Here is an 18,904-nt window from a genome sequence, read left to right on the forward strand (position 1 = left end):
GATAGCTTATCATGTGCATGGTATTAATGCTTTAAATACAGTTATCTCAGTTAATTTCCCAAAGCAAGGTAAACCTGTAAGTTTTACTGAATGGAATAAAGAACCTTTAGGTAAATGAAATTCAGAGAGTAGAACCTTGAATGCCAAATAACTCAAGGTAGACTCAGGTGAAAAAATCACAACTTCTAATACATCAATAAGAAAAGAAGAGGAAAAGTAGGTTTTCCAAGGATAATTGTTTATTTCTGAAAATCCACATGTGAGGAGGAGAATGGGGGAAGGAGGGAGAAAGGATCACAAAGAATCAGTGAATGACATGACCTTCTGAAAAATGTCCAGTATTAAATGAATAAGTTAAATCTCCCTCTTAGAAGCTGCCTAAAGCAGTTTTTCTTTGATGGCAGTACCTTTTGAAACTTCAAGAAACATTTTCAGCGAGAGAATTCTGAGATCATTACCACAGATTTGCCTCTGTCTTAACAGAATTCCTTGGAAGGACCTACAATTGAACTTTCAGTACTTGAATGATAAATAAAATTCCTAGACAAATTATACAATTTTTTCTAATTCACATAAAATGGAGTACCTGTATTTTGAAGGAAAAAAGAAGCTGCAGTGTCAAAAATCAAAGTAACCATATTTGCTTTGCCTAGTTTCCAAGCTCTTCATTTAGAAATGTTCTTGTCACCAACATGTTTTTTTCCTCCTGAGGTAACAGAGGCCAATCCCACCTTACAAATAGCTCCCTTTAGGAAAGGTCAAAGTCAAACATTAACTCCTCGTAGACAAAGTTGAGGAACATCTTTGCACAAATCAAATGCATTCCAGAATACTTGTCACTGACATGAAACAACACACCAGGGCTGCTGAAAGCAGGTGATGATAGTTTCGACATTCCCACACCTAGACCCAAGAAAGCATACTCATTCTTGTCTCCCTGCAGGCATCTTTTCAACTTCTCCACTCACCGTGATGGAGATCTGAAGACAGGCACTAAATCTCTGGCATTCTTAGACAATAAGCTAGATGACCAGGACTAAGACAGCTTGGCATGGTATACGTCAGAGCAGGGAAGAGCTTACTTTGCTTCTTCGAATCTATCAAAATCAGCTTTATCAAGATTCTTAAAATGGAAAAAAAAAAGCTCCTTTTTCTTGTCTTTCATGAATTTTAATCTTTTATGCTTCCAGTTCCATCACTGTTCTGACGTACGGGCTCTACTGACTTGCCACACCACATTGCTACATCTGCTGCTATAAATCAGTAGGTGTTGAAATCAAATACATCATCATCATCACCGTCATCATCATTTTGGAGGGGTCACAAAGAACACCAGAAATATGCAATACTCACCAATGTAATTTAATCACAAAAACAAATATTCTGAACCTATTATGGGCAAGCCACAATCTTGAGTTGTACATGGTCTTGAGTTGCACATGGAATTAACACTATAACGTTCAAGTCTTCAAACCCTTTGATCACTTTCTTCCTTCTCCACGGAGAAATCTTACATTTCCAAGAAAGAATAACATAGGAAGCATAAGCCTTTGTCACTCTCTCTAATGTTGATGCATCGATATTCTTTCCCTCTCAATCTTCTTTTCCTTCTTTCCTTCATTCCTTCCCTCTCTTTCTTCACTTCTACATGCTTTGACTTTGTTAGTTAGTAGCAGTTCAGGAGGGGAGCTTATCCCCAGCGTTTTACATTCTTAAGTGGCATTCCCACTGCTTCCTGTTTTGCATTCAGTATGAAGGCTGCAGCTAGCTTAACTAAAACAAGGTAAGACCATGAAATTAATCACGACCTATATATAATTCAATCATTTACATGCTGAACAAAAATGTATAGAGCCCCTCCTATTTGCCAGGCACAGTGATAGTAGCTAAGGATATAAAAACATCCAAGATACTATACTGGTGTGTCCTAGGGCTTCCGTAGCAAAGTTCCACAAACAAGGTGGTTTACAACAACAGAAATTTATTCTCACAGTCTTGGAGGCCAGATATCTGAAATCAAGGGGTCAGCAGGGACAAGTTATCTCTGAAGACTCCAGAGAAAAAACCTTCCTCATCTCTTCAGCTTCTGGTGGTTCCAGGTACTCTGTTTTGTTTTTTGTTTGTTTGGTCCCCATCTTTACACAGCCTTCTTCTTCTGTCTCTGTGTCTCTACATAGCCTTCTCTTAAGGATTTAGGGTCCACTGTAATCCAGCATGACGTCATTTTAACCGAACTGATTACATCCACAAAGACCCTATTTCCAAATAAGGTCACATTCTGAGGTTCTTAGTAGACATGAACTTGGGGGCAATGCTCTACAGGCTAGTACAGATACCCAGCTGGGTGCTCTCACTGGAGTGCCTTCACACATTTACTCAAACTTCAATATGGTTGGTTAACTGGCCTTCCTAGGGTGTGCCACAGAGTGGCCTCCATAAGATCTTTGCTGGTTAAAACATAAAAGTGGGTGGCTCAGCTTCCAGCAGCCAACCATGAGAGGATCTTGACATGCCTTCATGACAGAGGGCCATTAATTGGTGAGTAAGAGGTTAGACGTGTCACTGGGATAGCAAAATGAGTTTTGTTACCTCAAGTACCTCAGTTTACAATAGCTGGTTGGGGAGAATAGCTTCCGAATTGATGCAATGTGTAGTTGTGTCATTCGTTTCGTATATCTAAGAATCACAGAATTTTTACATTTTAGAACTTGATATAAGCTTTGAGATAAAATCACCTATCATTTTACAGATGAGATAAATCAGAGGGAATGCATATGTTCATTAGCTAATTAGGGGATAAACTGGCAGAACAAAGGTTCCTCAATTCCTTGCTCAGTGTTCAAATCAGATTTTTCATGTTCATCATTACAAATAATTTTCATTATGAGTTCTTCTACCTGAACATGCTTTAACTCTTGACTACTCTAAAGAACAACTTGTAATACTGCATCACTCGTAGCGTCTCAGAAAAGCACATACAGGCACAACACCTCTCTTTTTTTAATGCTGTTTATCTTCCTCTGCTCCATGAGGAGTCTGTGCATTTTTAGCATTAGTAAAAATTCTGGGCATAAAAAGCTTTGAGCTTTTCATAATGTTGTTGTCCAGAGTTTCTCTAACTGTAAAACTATGGACACCATATGTTCAGTTAGACATGATAAAAGCCAATTTTAAATTGTAAATCTTGAACAGTATAATAAAGCTTTTCCCCAGTAAAAAGAACAAAATAAAAATGCCTGCTTTTTTTTGTGCACCATGAAACTTCTTATTTATTCACTTCAATTCCGCATTTACACAAAAGCGCTGTAATAAAATATCTGTACACTACTTTTGTTACAAATATAGATAATATTTAAAGTGACTTTACATATTCTACTGTAGGAGTTTCACGCTCTAAAATGGGAATGAACACATGATAATTCCTCACCAGTTGTCTCAATAAACAGCTCCATCTGTTTCCCTTAGTCTTAAACTATTGTATTATAAGATGTTAATATAAGGCAATGAAATGAACTTATGTTAATCCCCTTAATTTTTCTATCAATTTACTAATGGCATACAACCAAAATAATTACTAACACATTGCTTTTTCTCTGTCATTAAGATTAATACTAATTGAAAACCAACTGCACAGCACACTGACACAGTTTCAGTGCTGCATCCCTTAAAACCATCACTAACAATTCGGAGAGCCTCCTATGCTCCTGCATGGTTAGCAAGGCTGCTTTCTAGAGAAACTGCAGTCAATACAGGGCAGCGTCATCATTTCACCTATAGAAATGTGAAAATAGTGTATAATAGGTCAAAAATGAAAACGAACAGCAAGATGTGCAATAAGTGGTTTCTTTACAAACTTAGGAACATTGCTTCCTGTTGTTATTTACCCAATCTTGGAGCCCGTTTTAGGAGAAAACTATATATATGCGTATTAGAGCTGGGAGTTGCAATGTTTTAATAATAGTCAACATTTTTAAATACTGAAAGTATTTTTAAACATTTTCAGTACAGCTTTTTTCTTTTCTTTTTTAGTTAGAAGTGGGGAGAGAAGGTGGATTAACAGAACGCATTTTTATAAAACTTGAGATTTTCTTCTTTATTTTATATTTTCAATTTTCACCTTAATTTCATGAGACCATTTCCCCTTGGTTAGCTTTTGAATGATTTTTTTTCCTTTTTCTACTAACCAGTTGAGCCCATATTAATTTCTGCCCACATGATTATAAAATGTCATATATCTTCAGGAAGAAAGACTGGATTTATCTATGCAAAGAGCCTTTCTCTTTGAGTTTCCATCACAAAATGTAAAGAGAAAGGGAAAGTGATGCTAGGTTGTAAGAAAATCATTTCCATATGAGAAAAACAAATTTACATGCGATTTTTTCCTACAGTTTTGAAGAGCCAGATGAACACAGCCCAGGAGGAGTGCACAGGACCAGTTCCACTCTCTTTGTAGCATGGGATGTAAGTGAGAAGTTGAGTTGGCTCAATTCTGGCAGCTAATTCAGGAGAGAACCATCAAAGTGACGGTGCCTTTTGTCCGCTTAAGGATGGAAACGGCTTCTTCATGTGTTACCCCTTCTAGACTCTGCCCGTTGACAGCAATGATCTGATCACCCCTCTTTAGACGCCCATCTTCAGAGGCTGCTCCCTGCAATTATAAAGTGGCTTGTTTACTTCTCAAAAAATGCTGCCTTGCAGTTACACAACAGAAAAAGATCCAAACAAGAATGTGAATTGCTCTGCATGTACACACACAGTGCTCTCAGCGCTCCACAGGTGCTCCAAAGCCATTAAGCAATGATGAACAGACACAAAGGAAGCCTTTCTCCTAAATGGCTTCAGCACTGAGATTCCAATTTGAGAGAGAATTTAGCAGTCAATAGATTAGTTGGATGGCTTTTTGGCTGTTCAGCACAGCAGTTGGTAGGAACTCAAATTACTAAAGAATATTTGGGAATATGCTTAGTAGGAATGATTTCATAGAATCCAAGATTTTTTATCCTATAAAGAAGACCTACAGAAAGAAAACAAAGGATTAGCAGTTTTACAGGACAAAAGCAGTTTTATAGGACAAGGGCATGAGGGCCACCAAACCCAAAGGTTTGCAGAAGCACAAAAGCCCACATGTATGCTGACAAGGACAGGAGGCACAAGTCGTGCTAACTCTAATTCTAATTCTTCCTTTGTCTTTCAAAAGGTGGCTTAAGCTGCTTGATTCTTTACTTCCCAAGGGTGGACAGTCTTCATATTCCTTATGGGCCCTAAATGATTAAGACTAAACACAGACACTGCTGTTTGGAAAAGAACCTCATCTTAGGCATAAGTATAGTAGGCAATTATGCAATTAAATATAAGATTAAAAATATGGAAAAGTTAATGAGGAATCCATAATGATGAAATTCTTAAAATATGTTCTAACTAGCATGCCTTAAATAAATTGTTCCGAGGCTGAGAAAAAGGACTGCATGACTCTTCTATTTACTGGCAAATGCTGTTTGTATTTTTGGACATACCAATGGCTTTAAAAAAATCTCATAAATTAAGCCTATAGCTAGAGAGATAGCTATAGCTATAGATACAGCACTTTAAATTGGTGAAAAATAATTTTTTTTTCAAAATAATAGAATGAAACCTCCCTAAGTAAGCACTTTAAAGGACTATAATACTAATCTAAAGCCCCTGTACCAAATCTTTTAATGGGTTTAACATAATTTTGTTTCCTCTGTGCTATAAAATTTTGAGAATCTGAATTTTCTCCTGTAGGAAATTTTGTCATTCCTAAAAATTGTCTTAACAAAAAATTAACAATAATTATATCGGTTTAAGTTATTTTAATAGCTTCACCAATGTTGTTAATAACTTTATTTGTATTCTAAATAGTCTTACCAAAGAAGAGGATGCTATATGATTATAACTATATACCAACAGTTTTCTTTTCTTTATTGAATCCCTTGAATGCAAATAGCTGATCTGTGGTAGGTGATAGAGCTGCTGGATACTCCTTAATATTTTTAGTAGTTATTTTTCTATTCCATTCAATGAAATGAAACTTGCAAAATAAATGCCCTACTAACTAGTTATTCTCCTTATGTATTTTATGTACTTTTCTGTGCCTGCTTTATATTTCACAACAAAAAATGCAAAGAAAAAAAAGTCAGGTCTCTTTAGCATACACATATTTATTAAAATGTCCTATTTGCAAAAGACGTTCAATCGCATACAACTTGTTTCCAAAGGAAAACAATCAGGCCTGACTGTCTAACTAACGTTCATTAATAGTTTTATGTATATTGTCGAGAGTACCCATGGAACTTCAATTTGAGCCTATTTTCCTTTAAACATAACTAAACCTCAAATTGGGCAAACATATCTAATGACCTATTCCTGTAGGGATTTCCAAAAGAAAATAATCAACTGTTAATCATTGGGCGTTACCTCAAGCCATAAACTAATAAGCCCGCTGCTGACCACCATTAATGAATGCTTAGGGGGGAAGAGGGTGGTTAAAATTTGCAAGCTTACCTTCGCGAACACTGTTTTAACATAAATGGGTAAATCTCCGTGAGGGCTGCCATATCCTCCTACTATACTGAAGCCCAAGCCATCTGGTCCTCGGTCTAGTGCAATAGACTTACACTGAGGAGGACTACAGTAAAGGGGAGAAAAAAAAGAGTCTTAAGACTTTTAAAAAATATATATATATATGGCATATATATATGTATCTCCATGAATCTGTACGTTATGGGTTAGCTGACATCCACCTAAAGCTAGTATAACTCTCTGTGTTACCGACAGTGAGTACATCACGGGTATTTTGGGGATGCTTAAATTGTCAGTGTGTGCTGTGCTATGTATCTTAAATTTACATAATCTAATGAAATACTACTTAACACCCTATTCTCTTACTCATGTATACTACCCTTAACCTAACATATTCATGGCAAGCTCTCATTGTATAAAGCAGCTCCTTCCTTTTCCAGTTTATTTAAAGTGAGAGGCTAAACTGCCAAAGACTATGATGGAATAAGTCATAAACATCAGTATACCCAAGCTCAGAGACAAAAATAGATGATAAGAAATATAAAAGCTGCATCAAATTATGTAAAAATTCCAACATGCTCCTCTCCCTATATTCTAATTCTTGTGTACTCAATTTTTGGGTAACTGTGAATTTTTTTTTTAATCACAAGTATGATTCATTAAATGATTAGGCAATGTTGGAATTTTTAAAAGGATAGATTGACCCCCAAGACTAAAATGTTCCCTCAAAAAACTAAGAGATGGGGCTTCCCTGGTGGTGCAGTGGTTGAGAGTCCGCCTGCCGATGCAGGGGACACAGGTTCGTGCCCCGGTCCGGGAAAACCCCACATGCCGTGGAGCGGCTGGGCCCGTGAGCCATGGCCACTGAGCCTGCGCGTCTGGAGCCTGTGCTCCGCAACTGGAGAGGCCACAACAGTGAGAAGCCCACGTACCACACACACACAAAAAAAACAAAACCTCAGAGATGAAAATGTGGGAAGAGTAGTAGCATGCACGCATATCTGCTTGTCTATCTATCTACCTACCATTCCATAATCAAAGAGTTTAGAAACACATGGTTTCCATATTTTACACCTCATCTTCCATCATTTCACCTTTACATGAGTAACAGGGACATACAAACCATAGTATATGAGCTCACCCTAAATCATCGTGAAATATACTGCTTGACGTCAGCCCAGTGAAAGAAAGACTAGAACTGGCAGGCTCCTGCTGATGACCTGTGACCACACTCACATCTCCTCCAGCAACCACCTGTACACAGGAGAAATATAAAGAGAAAAAACACACGCTCATGTGGCTAGGAAGACATCGTAATTTTTCTTCAAAAAGAGCACTGGGAATAAAATGTGTATTTTATCATCCACTTAATCATTTCTGTTAACATAAATTCAGGAATTTCATAAGGTCCAGAGGCCTCTTCAACTGACACTAAGAATATGCTACTAATTCAATTCTACCAAGTTCTTTGATGCTTTTCAAACATGGTTTCACATGCAATTGTTTTCTAAAGATCTTTAGAATGTAAGTCACTCAATCACACCACTTAAAATTTCAGCAATTAATCATTTCCTGCCAAGACCATGAATTTCCCCCCTAAGATGTAAAGTATGAAATGATAAATGCATCAGGATAAAATGTGACAGAATGTGTTTCCTATGTACCTCCTTGGAATTCTCAAAGTAATCATTTATGTTCAAGGGAAACACTAAGTACAATAATAGGAGATTTAATCATTTTATAGCTTTAACATTAAATCTCATGTGTCCTCAAGCTACCCATATTAGAAGAGTTGGGATAAAAATCTTACCTGCATTTCAATGGAGCCAGAGGCATTTTTCAGAAAGTTAACTGCCTGGGTGTGAGTCATCCCCTCAGTGGATGTGCCACAGATAGTGACAATCCTATCCCCAACCTGCGAGGGAGAGAAATAGCCATCTGCTACAACAGCCATGGAGAGTGGGATGATTTCCTTCCCTACCTTCCACACCACATATATACTACTAATCAGCAATAGAAATAGAACCAAGGAAACGTCCAATTCCAAGCAGCAGCGACCACAAAGAGAAGCTGCAAGTAATGGCTGAGTTCTATCATCTTTGGTGCAATGGGCAGGGAATCACGCTTCCCTTTTCTTTGTTTCTCCTGGTTAAGACATTACTTCCTATTAAAAGAATACCATATCTGCTATCTTTTGGGAACCAGAATCTCTCTGGATATTATTATTATACACATTAGCTGTGACTCTAAGTCAAGAGTTGGCAAACTATGGCTGACAGGCCAAGACTGGCCCACTGTTTATTTTGGTTAATAAAATCTGGTTGGAGGACAGACATGATCATTTGGCTGCTTTCACAAGGCAGAGTTGAATAGTTGCAACAGGGACACATATGTATGTCCTGCAAAGCCTAAAATATTCATCTCGTCCTTTACAGAAAAGTTTTCTGACCCCTGTGTTACACGTACAATCTGTTTTTAAGTGCCAGTCATAAATTTACATAGCAAAGGGAAATAGAACCATTACCGATTTAGACAGTATTTAAATAGTGATTATGGTGTGAGACCATTTTTAAGGCATGAGGCCATATAGATTTTACTTTATAGAGATTGAGTTACTTTAATGGAATATTCACATGATTTCAGAACTGGGCAGTTAGCATAAATTCTATCATAGTGCTCTACATATGCAAAATCCCTCAATTTTGAATCAAGCTTTGTATAGTTTCACATTGTAAGTCATGTTTACACTAAACTTTTGCAAAACTGATGAACAAATGCAACATAAATGACAATTTTCAATTTAATAAAGTTAAACCAGCATTTAAACCAAAAAAACACATAAAGAAAAAATTTCACTTCATTCTGGCAATACCTTCTGAGAATACCTTCTGTTTTATTTTAACTTCTTCCACAGGGTTTCAAACAAGTAAAAAATATTAAGAAATAACTATAAATCATCCCATTTCATTTACTCGAAAATCTGTATACAACAACAAATTCTCCTCTCTTTTAATTTTCTTCATCTTTTACCCAAAGCAAGCCCTGATGTGGCTGGGTAAGCGGATTTAAAAGTTGACAGACATCTCAAACTGCCTGCAACAGTTGGCCAGAGTCAAAGGGTTTATAAAACCTTTTGACAGATTTGCTAGGGCTACCAGGGCTATCAGTAAAACTTACTCTGAGTTTCTGGGTCTGAGCTGCAACTCCATTCGGGTGCATCATTGCAATAAATATAGGAACATCACCGAGCGGGCTGCCCACTCCTCCAGCAATGCTGATCCCCAATGAGTCAGTGGGTCCCTGCCATTGGACAGACAGAGTGTTTTGGTCAAACTGATATTTTTAATTGGATTTTGGTCTCTTTGGCACAATATTCTATAGTTAACTTTGATCTTCTAGATGTGAGGGTGGAAAATGATGCCCAAGAAAATTGTATTACTTTATTTGATACAGGTCCTTAATGTGATTTAGAAAAATAAGCATCTGTTCAGGAGGTAAAAGAAATCAAAACTAAATGAAAATCATGCTACAGGGAATGAGGAAAATCAAGGAAGCTGATGAAGTGAAAAGGAATCAGAGAGACCCGTGTTCAAAGCCAGAAACCCACACTTACAAACGCTGGGATCTGGAACAAGTCCACTGCTTTCAATGAATCCCTAGATCTTCACGGACAAAATGGAGATTACCGTGCCTCTCACAAAGGGCTGCAGTGACTATTAAATGAAATGACGATGGTATGAAGTGTCTACAAGTGTGCTCAGCACTTATATCTGCTTTTATTTTCTCTGTTGTGCGTGGCTATCAGAGGAATCTGTTTCAGGAGAATGGGAAATCTCTGTTGAAGGCAAAGGCTAATTTATCCTAATATGAGAAGTGAGAGAGACCCGGCATTATTTTCCGTGGGGCTGGGTTGATACCATTTGTGGCAATAAAGAGTACACCAAAAATGATTTTTCAAACAAGGAAATTCAGCAAAGACTGCATTGGGCTATTTCCACTGCATATAATACATATTTTATCAGATGGTACTATAAAATAGTAAGGCAGCTAACAGGAAAATACATATGCAGATGCCTTTGGAGTCAACAGAGTTTATATTGTTTCCTCTCTCCCAAGTTACCTTTTTAATTTCAACTGCTCTTAATCCCTGTATTTCAGATGCCACTGTAAATAGGAAAAAGATAAAATATGGTTATTAGTGCATTTTTAATGTTAGTTTAAATTTCAGTTGATGTCTACAGCTAGATGGGACTAAGTGAGGTACCCTAATTTTTTTGCAAAGGGGGTTTCAAAGTTACTAGCACACATGATTAAATCTGTCTTACAGAGGGACTTCCCAGTTGGAAAAACGCACACACCATCCTGTTTCTTCCTTCTTATTTCAAGCATTGCTTACACAACTCCATAATCCACTTTGAATGAGTTAAGGACAGGATGTGCTTTGGATAGAAAGACATGTGCACAGCTGAGAGAAATAAAGTCATGGAAGCATTAAAAAGAATCCATGGACTTAAGTGCCTAAATTTCTAGAATATTAGTTACATTGCAAACAGAGACTGCCATATGGTTAGTTTCTTCAATTTGAACAACTTTCAACCAATGCTCCAAACCAAAAAACCCTCTGCCTCATGATTTCAGGTAATTAAAACACAGGAGGATCATATTAATTTTATCAACCAAATTTCTTGCAATCTTCATGGAGAAAGAAAGCTTCACTTAATGGGATCTTCTGATATATTGGTGTTACATTAAACAGAAAAAGGGAATAAAAATCAAATACAAAAATCTGCTTTGCAAGAAAAAATTGCAGGATCCTGATTCTAATGTTTAGTATACCTCGTAGGGAAAACATCAAATGGGAAATGCCACTACAGGCATTGCTTCATGCTCTTCTGAATTTTTGCACCTATACTAGGGTTTGGGATGATTTAGAGGAAGGAGAGCTTCAGAGGTAAAGTAAAACAGGGGAAAAAATCACGGTTGATGGCCAAAATTCAAACCACTTAAAATTTCAATCCAATCTTACATGCATTCTTCTTTGAGCTGCTTTCCAGTGACTCAGATGTACTGGATCCCGCAAGTGGAAAAGTGAACGATGACAGGCTCCCTTCGCTCATCTACAAATACATAACGGTTGTTTTAGAAAGTTTGGGAAGTAATAATACCCGCTAAATATGACTTATTTCAGAATTTTTTTAATGGACTTAGAAATACTTGTTAAGCAACAGTGGCATTTGGTAATTTGAAGGGCAATCAATATGGAGAGTTTCCACTGAGTTTTCTCTTTTTTTTTTTCTTTTTTAGGAAGAATTTGTCCAATGACATAAATAAATTAAAGGCAAAAGAACGGATGCAATTGATTCCAACCCTCCTAAAACTTTAGTGGATTTTCATAATCTCACCCAAGCTAATCTTCTCTAAATTTAAACAAATGCTGTACATAGATGGGGACTTCAACAACAGCAGAATTAGGGCCAGTCGACAGGAAACGAATGGTAATCATTCAAGGGTGACTAAGAGGTCCTTAAGGACAGGCTGATAAAAATGGGCTTCTGTCATCAGAAGGCAAGACAAGAGAGGGGCTTACCAAGAGACTCCAGCTATCTCACACCATATTTTTTACGTGGTGGCGAGCTTCTACAGTTCACCTACATGGGATTTTTTCAGTTCAATACTGATTGATAAATGTTTGTTATAAAAATACTTTAAACATATGTCTTTGTAGACTTTATATGTATATATTACTAGGTTTACTTTTGAGATTATGGAAAAAGAATCATGTCAGAAAAGAATGGTTGGAATTAAGTTCCTTAGAATGACTCACAAACTACTCAAGAGCTCCATCCACCCTGCTTGCCTGTCCACTCCCATCTCTCGTTCTTCCCTATCACAAACTCTGCACCTCAGCCACTCTGCCAAGCTGCCAGGGGGCCAGGCCTGTGTACATGACCCTGGACAGACTCACGGTCAGGGCCGTCTTTGAGTTCCTTTTGGCCTATGGACTGCATTGCCCTGATGAATTCCACAGCTACCCACCTGGCTGCTTTGAGAAGGTCTCCTCTCCGAGTGGAATGGGCCAGCTTTGACTCTTCCGACTTCCAAGGTTACTGTGCCTAGGGAACACTGTGGGGGGAGTTGTTCGATGAAATGTTTAAATAAAATGCTACAGTCAGCTTTAGAATTACATTTTACTCTTCAAAACTGGGTTTTTGAAAGGCATTTTCCTTTTGGAATTTCCACGGGCAAGGATACCTCCAATCCTTTGTGGAAAAAGGCTTTTCTAAAACATTAAAACTAGTAAAAAAAAAATAATTATAACAAGAAGCAGCAGCAGCAACACCCAGTGTCTGTCTTACTGCCTCATGATCTACATGGAGAGCATGTCTGTCAAGGCAAAGAGAAATGGAGAATCAAGCAATAATCTCACGGAACACACTAATTTAGACAGGCCAAAAGAACTAAGTAACTCAGATCTTAAAGTACAAAACAAAAACAATAAAATAACCACTACCGCAACAATTCGTTTTGCCCTCAATAGCAGAGGTACTCAGATAACTGGGTAAGCTCCCTACTGCCTCACTGTACCTGAATAGATATATTATAATATACAATACTTAAACAAGCCATATTGCTGTAAACACAAAACGAGAATTGAAGACAATTTCCCTGTGGTCCTTTATGAATAAATCATAGGCATGCAAGAAATGCTATACAGTCTAATGTGAAAGTAGCACAATGAGGTGTTTCAGAACTCAGGATTTTGGAGTCAGATACACTGGTTTAAAATCCAGACTACGTGATTTACTAGCTGTGTGAACTTAGCAGATGTTTACCTTGATAAGTCTTTTTACTCTGCATTTTAAAAACAGAGACCATTATAGGTTGTTGTGATAAAATAATCCATGCACAATTCTTATCAAAGTGTCGAGCACAAAGCAGTATCGTCAATTGTGTTGCTTCCAGTTTTCTATTATTACAAACAACACTGCAAAGAACCTTATGTACGTGAAGTTTTTTGTGTATTGAGGATTCTGCAAGATGTTTAAATGGAGAAATAACAAGTCAAAACAACAAGCAGCAGCAGCTGGAGGTACAAATAGCAAAGCTATATAAATATTTAAGGCTCTCATTATATACTGCCAAACTGGGTTTTTAAATGGTGATTTAACTGGTTCTAAAATTATTTAGGTTATTTTATGGATGTCTCCTTCTCTATCTTTGAGAGGTATCTATCTTCCAGAGTTAACTATCATTGTCAATTTATCTCCTAAAGGAAGCTACTTCTCCTTAAAGAATTCTAATTATTTTTTGAAAATTGATAACTCTAAGAAGAAATGATAGACTTTAAGTGTGCTTTATTAATAACTAAATTTATATGTATATACCAGATCCTATGCAAACCACAGAGGTTTATAACAAGATGCTCACTTGAAAATCACTCCATGAAGCTAAGCTTAGCCACTGAAGAGGTTCCCACTAGCATCTGAGATCTCTGACATTACTCCTTCTGTCAGACACTGTCATGAAGTTATGTGCTCATGTTACTGAACATGTGCCACATGACATGGATACTGATGGCGATCGATTTTTAATCAGCACTGAACTACACTTCAGGTCATAAAAACACATGTTAGCTAAAGGAAAACAATGAGATAAACACTGCTTTATTTACTTGTAGGAACACAAATCCCCTCTGGAAACTGGAATATTCCCTGATAAGAAATATGTCTAAACTTCCACGAGTTGTATTTTTAAGTGACTATTCTATATTTTACATTTTTAAAGTGAGACTGGATCTGCCTTTCCAATCAGAAAATGATTCTTCATGGAGAGTTTACTCCATGGAGGAAAGAGATTTCACAATGTAAAATGTACTTAAGACTAGCAATGATACCTTCGGATGGAGGCCTTATAATTATTGAAATAACAACAATAATAACTGTTGAAGGTACTGCCCGGTAAATCTGCATTGCATTCTCTTCATTTCATAAGGATGACCCATCCAACTATGATTTCACATGTCAAACTTTAAATAGTTCAATAGTTTTGAATCAGAATAAGATGTGAACCAAACATTCTCTTCTGTCATGCAAAAAGGATAAAATCTTTCTTCCACATTCTTCATCTCTGGGGAAATATAAAGATTTCCAATTTAGCGCCCAGTAAGGGGTTAAGGAAGGGGCTGGGACAGGGCAGTCCAGAAAGCATGACTTCCAGAGGTGCCCTTCTTGCCTCCTATGATCTTCCGCCTTTCTGCTGAGTCCCTTTTCAAAGAACACCCGTGCCAGGGAGATTCTTCCCTTAGGCTAGGCGTCATAAGAATAAATCCAAATATAAATATGGGGGGGCAGGGGAGAACTGAGGTTAAGACGTTTTTTCTCCTTTGTGGACTGAATATGTGTTTTTCTTTCAAGAAAAGAGCCACACAGTAATCACTTTGTGATAAAAGATTTACTAAGAACACCGATACTCAGTTCATAATTCTTACTACTGCTAAATAAATATATAATAATATAATAAACAGCTGATTGTAAGTTTTTTAGAGATTTATTACTGAAATATGGTGTCTAATGTATAAACATGTCTTATTTGAGAGAACATATTAAATAAATACTTGTTTGAATGTGGCCGCCCCTCCTTCTCTTACACTATTACACATGAGCATTTGTGACACTGGATTTCTACCTTCAGCAGAGCTGCCACGGCTTCCTGGGTGGCGTGGCGGACGTCTTCTCCATTCACCATTAGTATCTGGTCTCCCTGCATCAGTCTTCCGTCAGCATCTGCAATTCCTCCTTTCACAATGTCGGACACAAATACTCCAGTATCATTTCTGCAAACGTAAAATTTTGAATGTCAACATTATTATTTTTTCCCAGCTGTAATGCAATGCTTATTTAATGAAAGGCTAACATTTTACAACTGGAAATTGCACTTCTATTTTTATGACTTTGAAAGTTTTATTGTTTTCAGCAACACTGGTGCAACTATGAGAATTATTTTTTGTAATAAACAGTATCTTATGTCTTTACAATATTTCATAGATTGAACATATCTTTCATAAGCATATTTATTCAACAGTTCTACACTGTGAGTAGAAGTGGCTATTATACTCATTTTATGAGTCACAGTTACTAAATGGCAAAAACAGGACTTGAGAGTCAGTCACTGGGAGCTAAATCTATTGTTCTTTCTACACCATAACGAAGCCTTGAATGGATATTGACCTGTGCCTACATAAATATGTTGCTATTATCACCAGTGTCATTAACGTTACTGAAAATAAATAACGGATATGTATCTCAAACTAAAACCATTTGTTCCTCAAAATTAAGTACCGTTGCTGTGATGTCTCTTCTTTTAAATCATTACAGGTCTAACTTTCTTTTTTTTTTTTTTTTTTTTTTTTGGACTTGAGAGAGCTTTTTAATGGAGCTTTTTTTTTTTTTTTTTTTAATTAATTAATTTATTTTTGCTGGGTTGGGTCTTCGTTTCTGTGCGAGGGCTTTCTTTAGTCGTGGCAAGCGGGGGGCCACTCTTCATCACGGTGCGCAGGCCTCTCACTATCGCGGCCTTTCTTGTTGCGGAGCACAGGCTCCAGACGCGCAGGCTCAGTAGGTGTGGCTCACGGGCCCAGCCGCTCCGCGGCATGTGGGATCTTCCCGGACCGGGGCACGAACCCGTGTCCCCTGCATCGGCAGGCGGACTCTCAACCACTGCGCCACCAGGGAAGCCCAGGTCTAACTTTCATACAAGATAGGTTTATGCAAAATGAACAAATATTCAACTCATTTCAATCTTCCTTTCATAAAAGTATAAATAACTCAAGGACTTCTTGTTGAGATGCAAAGATAACTCTTAGTAGAAACATTTAGTAAAAGTTGATTTGTATCACTTGCTCTTGCTAAGGTCATGACCTCAAACAAGCCCTTTCACCATCTGATACTCTGCTTTCCTATCTTAAGAATAAAAGTGTTGGAACTTACTGGATTATATACTTTTTAATATTAACTATATATACATATTTAAATAAATGAGGTACTTACTTTATGTATATTCACCAACCTACTACCCTGGCCTCTTAATTTACACTTTCTATTCCCTTCTGATGGTGTGCTCTTGTTCACACTGATCCTTCTCCCTAGAATATCCTCGCCCACTTTTGTCAGACCAACTCTCACCTCTCATTTTTGGCTTCATCTCTGGCACCTGTTTATAAAGGGGTTTTCCTAATCTACTTCCCTTAAATAAGGTCATGCAGCCGGTCCCTTTCTCCTGTGCTTCCATGGATCCCCCACGATGCGTTTCTATCTCTCATCAACAGATTCCTTTGTTGCAAGAATATATTTAATACTCATTTACCAAACTCAGTTTTTGGATCCGTGGGTCCAGGATCCATGTCTTATTTAACTCTGTTCCCCAGAACCTAATGTATCTCCTGGCACCCAGCAGGTCCTCAAAAGTACCAAATGGCTTTTTGTCTAGTACTTCCAAAATCCCCCAAAATACTGACTAAAAAATTTCAACACCAATGTCTTCTGATGTTCCACTACTGCATGGGCTGAAATAGCTACCTACAGAACACTAGCAGTTGGGAAAGATTCTACTGCTGCTAGTACTCTTCCAAGAAATTTAAATTCAATCATTTCCAAGAGGTCATTGCATTTGCCCTGATCAGTCATACCTTTTACCAACAATACTCAGCCCCAAGCCTTTGCCCGGCTTCTTCTGCAGCTCGATGGTGAGGGTGTCGTACACATCCTCCTCTTTGTACGGGGCCTCATCTCTGTAGAGCGTCAGGCGCACCCTTTGTGGTGTTTGTCTCAGCACATTTATTGCTTCATCATGTGTGGCCTTTCTCAAGTCAATCCCATTCACCTGTACAGAAATGGGACGCAGAGGGTGAGGAACCAGGTGAGTTGAATAAAAGGAAAAAAGATAGGGAGAAGGGAGGGAGGGGGGAGAGGAAGGGAAGGAGGGAGGGAAAAAGAAATAAGCAAAGACCATCCTCCCCAGAGTAGCCTTTTCTTGGCTAGTTGTAAAGGTCACATGCACAGCATTCTGTACCTCTAAAATCTGATCTCCAGCCCAGAGTCTTCCGTCTTTACATGCTGCTCCTTCTTCGTAAACTTCATGGATAATAATGGCACCCTAAGGGCACAAACAAAACACAGCCATGCTTTATACCATTCTCCCTAGGGAGGGTGAGCAGAAATGGAGTCAAAGCACACTTCACTTTTAGAGACAGTGATAAGGGTTATACACTCACTGCATCCGTATGTGAGTCACATATCAAAATTGAAAGAAAAGCATAAGAAGACAATTTTTGCCAGAAGGCTCAAAGAAGCTTACATTTCTTTCACATGATAGGGAAGTTTAAAGAAAAAAATTATAAAATATACAAATCACCCACACACGCATATATAATAGATATATCTCACCTCATCATCTTTCCTATCTACAAAAGAAATGAATGGATTTTAAAAGCATTTCTGACGGTTAGAAATTTTTATCTATAAATTATCCAAATTTTCAGATTTCTCTCAATATGGGTCTAACCCAAGAGTATCCAGTCAGTAAAAAGAAAATTAAAATATGGCAAGAACTAATAAACTAACAGAAGTATTTTGAATCTAAAGGTCACAATCACAAGTATAAAGAAATATTATTCAGTGTTGGCTTACTCAAAATAAAAATCCCAGTACACAGCTGAGTATCTGCCCTATAAATTAAAATAACAATGAATGATACATTTTTCTAAGCCTCTGTATTTCCTTTCATAAAGCTGATGGAAATCTCCCTGACAATGATCTCTCAGGGCTCAATGAAGAGGCTGCCTGTGTATGTGGAGCATCTCTGGCTGTGTCCTCACCAGCAGTGTGTCAGACCCCCCAACGATGCTCAGGCCCAGCCCTGTCCGCCCTTTGGAAATCTCAATTGTTGTTTCACAGCCTGGGATGATGGGGCAGGTTGCAGGATCAGAAGCAAAGATTGCTGGTGTTGATGACCTGCTTGTACCTAAAAATAAGTTAAAAGTGAAATGAAATACAAACAAAAATTGATTAGAAGGCATATACATCGAACTCACCACACTGGGTGCCTTTGGGGGATGGAGCAGAAACATGGGCCCAAGTTGGGGACAAAGAAGACTATATAATTCCATCTTACTCTTTTAGTTATATTTAAAACTATCCAATAAATGATTAAATCGTCATTGTTAATTTAGGGTGGTGGGTACAAAATTACCTGTTATATTATTTTATGCAGTGTTCTGTATTTTTTTAATTCCTGGAGGTAATGGGTAAAAGGAATGAGAACAGAGAGTGAACTGAACCTCTAGTTCCACTTTGATATTCTACTTTTC

At 37.7% G+C, this 18,904-nt stretch overlaps 1 protein-coding gene across 6 annotated transcripts in view; it reads right to left on the reverse strand.

Annotated features, from left to right (window-relative positions):
• Positions 1 to 221: 221 nt before the first annotated feature.
• MPDZ (multiple PDZ domain crumbs cell polarity complex component) overlaps positions 222 to 18,904 on the reverse strand; it is a 171,358-nt gene continuing 152,675 nt past the window's right edge. For 4 of the 6 annotated variants that reach the window (XM_032634997.1, XM_032635002.1, XM_032635000.1 and 1 more), the window contains 12 exons: positions 18,413 to 18,558; positions 17,608 to 17,691; positions 17,225 to 17,418; positions 15,226 to 15,373; positions 12,577 to 12,663; positions 11,567 to 11,657; positions 10,661 to 10,704; positions 9,718 to 9,840; positions 8,351 to 8,455; positions 7,682 to 7,794; positions 6,523 to 6,646; positions 222 to 4,648 (listed from right to left, as the gene is read on the reverse strand). In XM_032634997.1, coding sequence (XP_032490888.1) covers positions 4,502 to 4,648; positions 6,523 to 6,646; positions 7,682 to 7,794; positions 8,351 to 8,455; positions 9,718 to 9,840; positions 10,661 to 10,704; positions 11,567 to 11,657; positions 12,577 to 12,663; positions 15,226 to 15,373; positions 17,225 to 17,418; positions 17,608 to 17,691; positions 18,413 to 18,558 — 1,406 coding nt within the window. In that variant the 3' untranslated portion in view covers positions 222 to 4,501. The remainder of the gene's footprint in view (positions 4,649 to 6,522; positions 6,647 to 7,681; positions 7,795 to 8,350; positions 8,456 to 9,717; positions 9,841 to 10,660; positions 10,705 to 11,566; positions 11,658 to 12,576; positions 12,664 to 15,225; positions 15,374 to 17,224; positions 17,419 to 17,607; positions 17,692 to 18,412; positions 18,559 to 18,904) is intronic. The other 2 variants (XM_032634998.1, XM_032635001.1) reach the window with 2 other exon arrangements.

This window comes from Phocoena sinus, chromosome 6 (assembly GCF_008692025.1).
Source record: "Phocoena sinus isolate mPhoSin1 chromosome 6, mPhoSin1.pri, whole genome shotgun sequence".
NCBI classification, from domain to species: Eukaryota; Metazoa; Chordata; class Mammalia; order Artiodactyla; family Phocoenidae; genus Phocoena; species Phocoena sinus.